Source organism: Gymnogyps californianus, chromosome 2 (assembly GCF_018139145.2).
Source record: "Gymnogyps californianus isolate 813 chromosome 2, ASM1813914v2, whole genome shotgun sequence".
NCBI lineage: Eukaryota > Metazoa > Chordata > Aves > Accipitriformes > Cathartidae > Gymnogyps > Gymnogyps californianus.
Genome location: NC_059472.1, coordinates 7,853,671 through 7,864,068, shown reverse-complemented (window position 1 = coordinate 7,864,068; position 10,398 = coordinate 7,853,671). Strand labels below are relative to the sequence as shown.

At 37.5% G+C, this 10,398-nt stretch overlaps 1 protein-coding gene across 1 annotated transcript in view; it reads right to left on the bottom strand.

Annotated features, from left to right (window-relative positions):
- Nucleotides 1-7,379: 7,379 nt before the first annotated feature.
- Nucleotides 7,380-10,398, bottom strand: part of ZFAT (zinc finger and AT-hook domain containing) — a 96,299-nt gene continuing 93,280 nt past the window's right edge. Inside the window, exon 16 of the mRNA XM_050892331.1 lies at nucleotides 7,380-8,607. Coding sequence (XP_050748288.1) covers nucleotides 8,368-8,607 — 240 coding nt within the window. The 3' untranslated portion in view covers nucleotides 7,380-8,367. The remainder of the gene's footprint in view (nucleotides 8,608-10,398) is intronic.

The following is a 10,398-nucleotide window of genomic DNA, read 5'->3' as shown; positions in this document are numbered from 1 at the left end:
ATCAAGGGGTAAGAGATATGCACAAAACCACCCCAGAGTTAAATCATCCAGACTTTTTTACATCAGTTAGAGAATTATAATTTACTGGTATTCCTGAGCATCACTCATGTACCCTGCTTCTGTTGAGCCATGAACAGGCACCTGCTGTAATGAGACAACACAAGCCACAAGGTGAAATCAGCAACGAATTTTTTTCTTGAAATTCAGGTGTGTCTTGCAAGTCCTGAACTTGTGACATGATGAAAACTGATAAAATGATCATAAAAAAAATGTTTCTTATTTTGTCTTCCATTCTTTTTCTAGTCTGAAGTTCTTACAGTTGCCCTAGGATTGTTTACTTCCCACTCTGACTCCAGTCCCACTGGTGAAAAGTGCTCTCACCAGCAACATATTCTCTTTAAATCTTTTTTTTTTTTTTAAATTCCAATACTGGCAGCTTGGACTGATTGGTTCTAACACAAAATATCGCTGTACTGGATGTTAGCTTTCAGACAGAATAATTTAAAAAGCCTGACACTTGTGTCATCACCAAAATTGAAAATCTTATTTTCAGCGAAGAAAAGGCATGTCACAGAACTTGCATCACAACAGCCACAGAAACTTTCCCACTGATCTGCTAAGGTGTTTTTCAACTACTCTGAGGATGACCTAAATTCAGGCTCCGTGTGGCTGCTTGAAGTTTTGTTGTTTCAGTAAAAACTGACATGCTACTTCATTCCCAATTACATGGAGATTTTTTGACTTGGACATTTTCTATCGTATCTTGGATTTGACCTCTTTAACTCATTCAGTTACCATTAGATGAAAGAAATACTTGATTACTACCATTTGAATATGGATTTGAACAAGCTACCTAGCACTAAAAAAGTCTATACTCTATTTTTAATGCCCCCAGCCCATTCAGCTTTCAGCTCCCAGAAAGTATTTTCACTCCTAATGGTAGTAGCAAAATAATTGCTACCAAGGCTAATCAAAAAGGGGAAACATTTCCGAAACACATTGTAAAAACATCGACTAGCTCCGTAACACGCTGTGATATTTCGTCCTTTATTTCATTGCTAGCCCATAAGGAATATTACAGATGAGGTGGCTCCTATGGTCTCAGTCTCATGTATCTTATGTGTTCCTGTAAAATACACTTATAGTGTATTTCATTTGGGTGCATGACACAAAATGATCCCTTATTTTCCAGAAGATAACGTTCCTTGAACTCTAGAAAAACACATAACAAAGCTTGTTCTATAAATTCCCATTAATTTTTTGATTTCATTCCAAAACACTGAAGACCTTTTGATCCCTTTTAATTTACCTAGGCTCATAATGTTATTTCCAGCTTTGCAGAAAAATTTACAGCATTTAAAAAATCAGGCAGAGCTCTGTGCAATGTATTGACTGTGATTTCCCTCTTCATTCACTTTTAGCAAACAAGACCGTAAAAAATATTTTATAGAGAATATGAAGGTCATGTATAGCACTGTCAGAGACATTTATTTTGTGGTTTTGTATTTTACTGGCAACCACTACTCACTTCAAGTCTTACACTGGACTTTTCGTGAAGATTAACTGACATAAGAATAAGAAAATATAAGTGACAATTTTGCTCTTATTTAACATCCCATCAATGCCCATCCCATCAATTCCTTCAGAGTAAACTCTGACAAGCATCCTTGTTAGGTATGGCTCTGAACATAAAAAAGATCTTATGTCATTTTGTTCTCCTTTGCTGTTATTAATGCCCAGAAATCCGAGGTATAAGAGAAGCCTTTGAGGTCAGCTGCCCTGTTCTTCCCACCAGGCTCAGTCCCAATGTCTGGCTGTGTTTTACTCAGTGCAATAATAGAGCAACTCAAGAAGAGGAGTTTCTACTATTTCAGGTACTACCTTCCAAGCTAATAGTTCTCCCCAACAGGACGTTAATCATGTTACTTGGCCTAGTATTTCTTTTCCTCAATGACAATCTCATCATTCCATGTTTTTGTATCACACTAAGCCCTGCCCATTCTCCTCTGGTGAAATCCTTAAATATTGTTGATCAGGGTACACATGGGCACTTGGTATCAATCACCTGGTCAACTGATGTAAACCGAAGTCAAGAGAGAGTGGGGAAAGGACAAAGAATATTTTCAGTAATCCTTAGCTCCAACTTCTTCCTCCCTTGGTTTCTGAGGAGTTGTAGGCTGATATGGAGTCACTGGAACCCAGCAGAAAAAAACTCTACTGAGTTAAAGGAAAAAAAAAAAAAAAGGCTAATCCAGTTTCACCAGGCTCTACTAAGTATAGCCTTCCCCTGAAGAAACTGTGGCCCATGGAGAGCCCAGGCGGGAGCAGGTTGTCCCTGAAGGACTGCAGCCCGGGGCAGGGCCCGCGCTGGAGCAGGGAGACGTGTGAGGAGGGAGGAGCGGCCGAGAGGGGCTGGGATGGACGGAGCGCAACCCCCGTCCCCACCCCTGCGCCCCTCGGGGGGAGAGGAGTCGGGAGTGTGGGAGCAATGTGTGCACGCAGAAGAAAGATTTTTTTTTTTTTTTAAACTAGGATAACTATTGCCATCCCCTTCCTTCATCCAAAGGGCTTACAAACTGATTTATTAGGCACCTTAAACTTCATTTAGAGAGCAGAGAGAGGAAAATAGAGCTGCACTAAAACAAGTAAGCAACTCTAGAACTCTTGAGTTGAAGTCCCCTCCTGCACATAGTGCTATCAGGAATACACTGACTACCTGGAGTCACTTGCCGACCAGATGCTGCTGCAGCTGCAGTAGTCTCTTTCTAGCATTCTTACATTGAACTTTAGCTCCACTGTAACCGAGGGCTGAGTCTGTCCCCCTTGACAAATACCTATCATAGCTGATGGCTTTTTATCAATGCAGCAAGTCATTCCCTAAGCATCAACATGTTTTGTACTCTAAAACATTTTGCTGGTACTCTAAAACATTTTGCTGGTACTCTAAAACATTTTGCTTTCACTCCTGTACAAAGCAGAATTCAAATGCAAGGGTTCAAACCTTAGGAATTATGTTTACATATAAGCAGAGCATTTTTATCCATTAGTATTTAGCAAGAGAGAAACGCGTGATGGTTTCCTTTCTCTGCTTCAACCATCTTGAAGATTGACAGAGGGGAACACAACAGACTGGAACAGAATTTTTTGTTAGGAACATACAACAAAGGCTCTGTAATTTGCACTGTCCTTTGAAATGTGTAGCACTGCTTTTAATCACTTAAAACCCAATACAGGCAAGTGGAGAACAGGAGCACATGAAAGATCACCTAACCAATTACCTGTACCTTGTGGAATTACAGCAAAGATGAATACGATACTGCATATTTATGTCATAATATCAAGTTTGATACTTTCAGGATGTGCTAAAATACCTCTCTGTGGCTGAGTGAACATGAAAGTCTTCCAAGATGCAAAGTTGTCCTCATTTCAAGGAAGAAAAAAAGACAAATGGAGCAGTGCTGCTATTGATGGAAATGATGTCCGCTAATTATGGGAAAGCTGGAAATGTAAATTGAGAAGCTGTCAAGCCATGTGCAGTACAACTCAGTAACCTCACTGTCATCATATGACAAAAGGGAAAAGAACATCTGCAGTTTATCATGTTATGAGCAAAGACTGTATTATTAGCATTACTTAAAGAAACCACATTTTTGCTAATGATGCAGTCTGCAAATGAGCTCATGTCTTTCCCTGTTTAAACTTTCAGATACAGCTCAAACATACCTACAAAAAGCAGAAATTGTAATCTGGTGTGAAAAAAAAACACAACACAAATCACAAAACAAACTATAACAATCCATATACTACGATTTTGTGTACGCCATCTGTTTCACTCAGCTCTGCTATGTGCACCCTGATAACAGTCATCATTATTTTCAGATCAGAAGAATTAAAAAATAAAAATCAATATTCTTTTCAATTCAATGCTAGTTGCACAGTCCTCAGTTGAGCCTTTCTGTTCTTACAGAAATACAGCTCCACATTTAAGCAAGACAAGAAAAGACAGGCTTGCAGTCTTTTAAGGTGTAAGACTGGTTGATAATTCTCCTACCTCCGTAAAAGATTAGGTGTGACTTTGGAAAAACGTTCTCCCATAGTGGTCAATCTCGGTTGTTCAACACTCTTTCATCCCAAGAGTTTGATCTTCAGAAGGGCCTGGTACTTAAAACTGCCTCACTGGGTGAATTTTCACATCTCCGTTGACTTCACTGAAGCTTCAACAATCTGGAGCAGCTAATGACAAGACTCTTCCATAGGCAGGCATGAAGAGTTCAAGCCAAAAATCAAATCCTGATCCTGCAGCTGAACACAGCTCCAAAAGATTCCCTCACATGCCAAACTCTCGGCCCACTTGGATCTTAAAACATTTATTTGAACATTTGAATCTCTTACACTATTATTTCTGCTACTTTCTTCCTTTCTCTACTGTGCTAACAGTAGTTGCTTATTCTGGAGATGCAGGGGGAGGGGTTGTGTGGTTTGGGTTCGGTTTGGTTTTTTTAAGTTTGTAATGCACATGTCCATGTTGTGAGCAAATTTATTGGAATGTGAAAGCATTTTTCTTTTCCTTTATTAAGACCGAATGGATTAAGTGCCATATTCTATATGGCAGTTCTAGGATGCTGTGTGGACTCAGAACTTTACAACTTTAGAAGAAATTTATTAAAACATTTCGAAAATCTCAGACTCGCAGCAATGTCACTTCTGTAATCTTGTTTGAAAACATGCCATTAAAAGCATTCATTTCAAGTATACATACTCAAGAAGTGTAATTCCTTATTATAGTAGGAACAATTGGTCTAACATTATCATCTCTGTAGTACGCTTGTCTCTAGCTGTGATTTCATACAACCCAAAATTTGAGGTAAAACAGCAAAGTAGAAGTATGCAGTTCCTTTCTCTTTTCATCCCATGGATTTTGCAGGTAAGTGATACAGATCCAGTACAAAGCCTCGATCAGTGCAGCTTCATGTAAGTTAGAATGCTACAGCAGCTGATTAAAATCACCAGTATCAAGAAATGGTGCTGGGATCGAGAGGAACCACAACCAGCCACAGAAACAAAATCACATCAGAAAGAAAGGCAGATCCCATCTTCTACTCCGGAAAGAGAAATTACCCTCTATGGATATAATAAATTAGGGATGTAAAAAGTTTTGGAGCCTCCGTTTCCCATACCCTCTCCTGTGCCTTTTGCCCTGTGAGGTCCAAATTTTCCCCTTTGTGTACAGATGCCTACGCCATTCTGTAACACGAGGTCCTTCCGGAACTAGTGTTCCTACTCAATTCTGTTAAGACCTTTCGAAGAAGTCAGCTTCAAGCATCATAATCTTACCTTCTATTAAATAAGACCCTGCTGCCACTAAAATTATTTGCAGCTTCCTTTTTCTATTTTTTAAAATCTTTGCACGATTCCAAGCGCTATCTCCCCTCTGTGCTCAACACATTCCCAGAAACATATGATGTGCTCTTAGCTGTGCAGATCAGTTAGCCCATCAGTTACTCGATTTATGCATGCATAAGCTTTTAAAGAGTAATATTTGCCAAGTGTTAGCCTAAAGCCAGGATACTCCTCAGGTGTCGAAGAAAGAGGAAAAAACAGAAGATCATATAGTGTAGTAAATGCTAATGAAAATTACTAGTGTGTGGGAAGAATGTATAATCTTCAGAAGCAGGAGTTACTTGACTAACTGAAAACTCTAACTGCTTGTCTCCTCTAAACTGAAAAGGTCACTTAACCCTCAGAAAAGATTAATTGGATAAAAGGAGTTGGCTCTACACTAAAAACAATCTGTGCTGTTTAGGTGATAACAGCAGCAGAGTTTGCCGAGCAAAAGATTTAATTCTTACCTTTTTGGTCATTCCAAAGCCAGACAAAAGACAACTGGAACAGCCATGGCCTCTCAAAACAAACGCCTGGTATAAACAAAGTTCTCTTTGTTTTCTTTATGCTTCTGAAAAAAATGCGAATCTTTGGACTGTGAAGTACAATGGCTTACATTGAAGAGAAAGTACTTATCTTCTCATAGCATTACAGATGTTGCATATTCTAGAAAGAAGAAAATGTATTAAGTATGGAGGCAAGAAATCAATGTGCAGTACCGAACACAGCTGAAAGTCCTTCCTGACTTACACCTCGTATGCTGCCAACCATTGCATTTCCAAGCAGAGTTGGGAAAAAACTGGAACTTAAGAAAAGACCTGAATTGAAAAGTATTTTTAAAATAAAAAGGATACAGAAAATTCACAAAAATGTTTACGCTTTAGTGTAGGAAAATGTGATATAACTCATCAATTATAAATCAAGCCTTAAATTACAGTAGGTATGCATGGCCGTGATATACTGGAATTAAAATAAACAAAAACCCAAAACCCTTCCTCCAAATACAGACACGCTTCTCATAGACGTAAGTACTGAGTCTATCTGGAAATAATTTACGTAAGAATTCTTGAGTGATGCATAGCAAAATACTCTTCCATCCCCCCCCCCCCCCAATAATAATACAATACATTGTTAAACTGATTCAGAAAGGTTTTACGTTAAGAACATAGCTGTTATCACATAAGATCGTGATGCTCTTCCAAATGTGGTTTTAACAGCAAGTGGGCCACGAATATTTCAATAAATTCTAAGAAAACTTTTTGAGACTGCTTTCTTCTCTTTCAGATAATAGAAAGCATTATTCTTGCAAATCAACACTGAATTTTAACCAGTAATTACAAAACCAAAGTTTCTTATGTGGATTAAGCAACTTGATACATTTGGTGCATCAGTTTCTGTCACATTGCAAATGCTATTAAACACTTCTGGGCTCATTCTAGTCAAGGTTACTGAACATATAAGAAATCAACACTGACATTTGTGATCAGCTCCAGCCAGTGATACCAAATGGCAAAAAGGTCTCCATCCTACAAATGTAACATCCCTGGGGCTTCTTGTGCACTTTCAAGATTAAACCAGAGGAAACATAGCTACCACCAACGTCGAACGATTTTCAGTTCTTTTCCATTAACAAATTTAAATTCCCTATCATCACAGTTAAGGGAGAAGCTACCACTAAATGTTTGCACTCTGATTTTGTATAGCATTACTAGAATCCAGCAGACTTCGAAGAGGCAGACAACCAACTCACTACATTACATCAACTTAGTCAAAAGCTTTTTTCCACTTTTCTACTCAGAATGCCCATAAATAAGTTCAATCACATAAAAAGGTCCGCCTAGACTTCATTATGCTACTTTCTTGATTAGAGACTACTAACTGGAGGAACAATTTGTCAGAGTCAATGCAAAACAGCATTTTTTACTTGGCTGTGAAAGGGAAGCCAACACTTAAGAAATTAGAGCATTAGAAGAAAACATGACAGTTTTGTTATTAATTAATAACTTTTATAGATCAAATTTAAAAATATTACATCAGAAACAATTCAAGATTCATGAAGAAAAATCTGGAACTATATACATGCATAATTAAGAATATCTAGATTCTTGTCAATATTTACTTAATTTTTTTGTACAAGTTCTTTCACACAATCATATTTACAAGCATGTCTGTTTAAAAGATATGAACATACACCTTTTACAGCATTTACAAATAATTTCAATATAATTTTTTTCTTAAAAACAAAAGAATATTTCATTCGACAGATTTGGTTTCATCATATAGTACTGGACAAGTATTTATCCAGTGGGATGGAAAGAGTTATCATTATTCAATTAACTAGATAACAGTCACCCTACTGGTACCCAGAATTATCGTATATGGCTTTAGATACCTCCCAAACTCAAAGGATCATCTCACAAGTAGAAACTACAGTCCATCTGTGGTATGTTTCTAATTAAAGCCTTGAGCCTTTGTTTGGGTTAGATCCGCAACTCGGCAAACACATTCTAAGCATGTACTCAGAAATAAGAAGACCTTCTAATTTAAAGAAAAAACAACTCTGCTTCCAGTCAAGCCAAGCACACATTAAGCACGTATAAAATGGGAGGTGTGGACTTTCTAGACACTCTAGACATCTAGACAGCTACCTTTATAGATGTTTTATCATTGTGCGATAACACGGTTTTGAACAGACAATATTTGTGGGGTTTTACAGGAATCAGGTGAGAGATCTTGTAAGAAGGGGAAGAATACTTTTTCCTGCAAATATGAACATTTTCTAGAAAAAAAAAGTCTGAGGAGGTTTTGTACATAATACGTCTAAGTTACTGATACAATCCAGCCAGTCAGATCCCTACCTAGTAACAAGGTCTCGCTTCACGAATTACCTGAAAATTTGTCAGCTTGCTTGCTTTTGGCTAGGAAAAAAACCCCAAACTTTTGGCTTTGGCAAATCAAGTAGCCATCTCCTTTCAACACTGTTCTCTAGAGCTCCTGCACCGATTGTTCCACAGTTTGTTCTTCTACAGGCTGCATAGCTTCCTGAACATAAACTATGAATTCTGAAGCCTCTCCACCCTGCGTATACACAGTCACTGTCTCAATTCCCTCCACTTCATCTGATGAGACGACCAAGTGATGCTGTTCAGACAGCTCCACTGAAGCCTGCTGCAGTGTCTCTTGAATCATCAATGTGTGATTGGCTGATTGCTCCTCTTCTTTTACCTAAGGAGAAATTGAAGAGGTTATAGAAATTTCACCTTTCCAATAAGTACCTGGTATTGTGATGATTAATGGAAATACAGCACAGAAATTAGAAATCAGATAGTTTTGAAAGAAGATGTCAGTTTTACAGAAAATTTGTTGAGAGCACTTTTGATTAATAAGCGTGTAGCTAGACAGAATACTGAAAGCAGTAACACAGCATCTCAGTTATATGCACAGAGAGCTGCAAAGTTCCAGGAACATAAGTCTTTGGAGACAGTTTTAATCTCTCAGCAGTCATTCATTCAAAACCACTCTTATTTAAATAAATCTGAAGTCAAACAATTCCTCTAGTAGCGCTGAGATGAGAATCCATCAAAAACCACATGAAAAACATCTACTGTACCCATTTATTTCTTTTTCTTTTTTTTTTTCCCCTAGCCAACCGATTGCTCATAGAAGTAAAAATTTCATTGTAAACCTTAATGGACTTTTATTAGAAAACTGTGAAATGTAAATATTACTCAAATAGATTCCTAAGACCTACTGTTTGTGAGGCAGCAATTTTTATATTATTGAAAGGACAGTGACAGAAACAACTGAAAATAACAGAATTTTTACTGAACATTTTGCTTATTGTCAAAAAGAAAAAAACCAACACAATTTAGTATTGAATTTCAAAGAGTTCAAACAGCTGTCTGTCAATCATTAAAATACAGTACTTAATAGAATTCAAGAACAGTTCTTAATTCTTTACCAGATCCATACAAAATTCCTATGCAAATTACTCCAGGCCAGTAAAAACACATCAGAAAACTGTAAGTCTTGTGGAGGAAATGCATTCTCTCAAGTGTTAGTGATAAAATAATGTACTTTTGAGGAGAGAATGGAATAGCGATTTTTTGGTATGGAAGATATATGCAAAGGCATTTGTTAGATGTTTTCAGTACAATACCACTCCCTGTGTTCATTGAAGAGAGCCGTTTTATTTGCTGGATCATAAATGCCAACCCACCTGCAAATGCAACATGCAGTTAATCAAATCCTCTCTTCCTTCTCTTTTCAGAAAATGGGCTGTTTTTGTTAAGGCCTATTTCTCTTTCATTTAGGCTTAGCAAATGTTTTATGAAGTAAGCTTCCAGAGATAAATCATGTTTATTTCTCACTGTAAGAAAGTAGCTGATTGAATTTGTAGGAGGTCACGTTCTCTACAACAAATACTTTTTTCATATCATCAAGTGCATCTATAAATTGTCCACTTCCACAAACAACAGGGAACGAAGACAGAATTGCTGGCTCACCTACATCTCATGATGGAAAGCAAAACTCCATGGTACTTCCAATAACTATACGAAGTGTAATAAGAAGAGAACGAAGGATTGATAGATATCAATTTACTGGATCTCAGGGTACCCTTATATGTCAGAGCAGTATATGGTGTGCTCTTTGCAGCACTGAACTCGTAAGCAATTTTAAAAAGAATAGGTCAAACATGGTAGATTCCACACTTTGTGGAATCTAAATTATGCAAATTAGGAAGGGCTATTTTTTTTAATTAGAAGCTGATTCAAAAGTTCTTCTCCAGTTCTCATTTATACGACATTGTTTTGTAAACAGTAGTATTAGAACAATCAAGTTCAAGAAAATATGAGTAAGACCAGTATTGTTGCTTAAGAAGGGAGCGGGAACAGAAGGGAAGAACTACAGCGAAGATTCCAAGTATGTGTTTGGCTCCTGACAGACCAGCAAGGAGAAAAAGAAGTTCTGTATGTTTTTTTTCCTGACGCTTTTTTCTAATTTCATTTTTTTCCC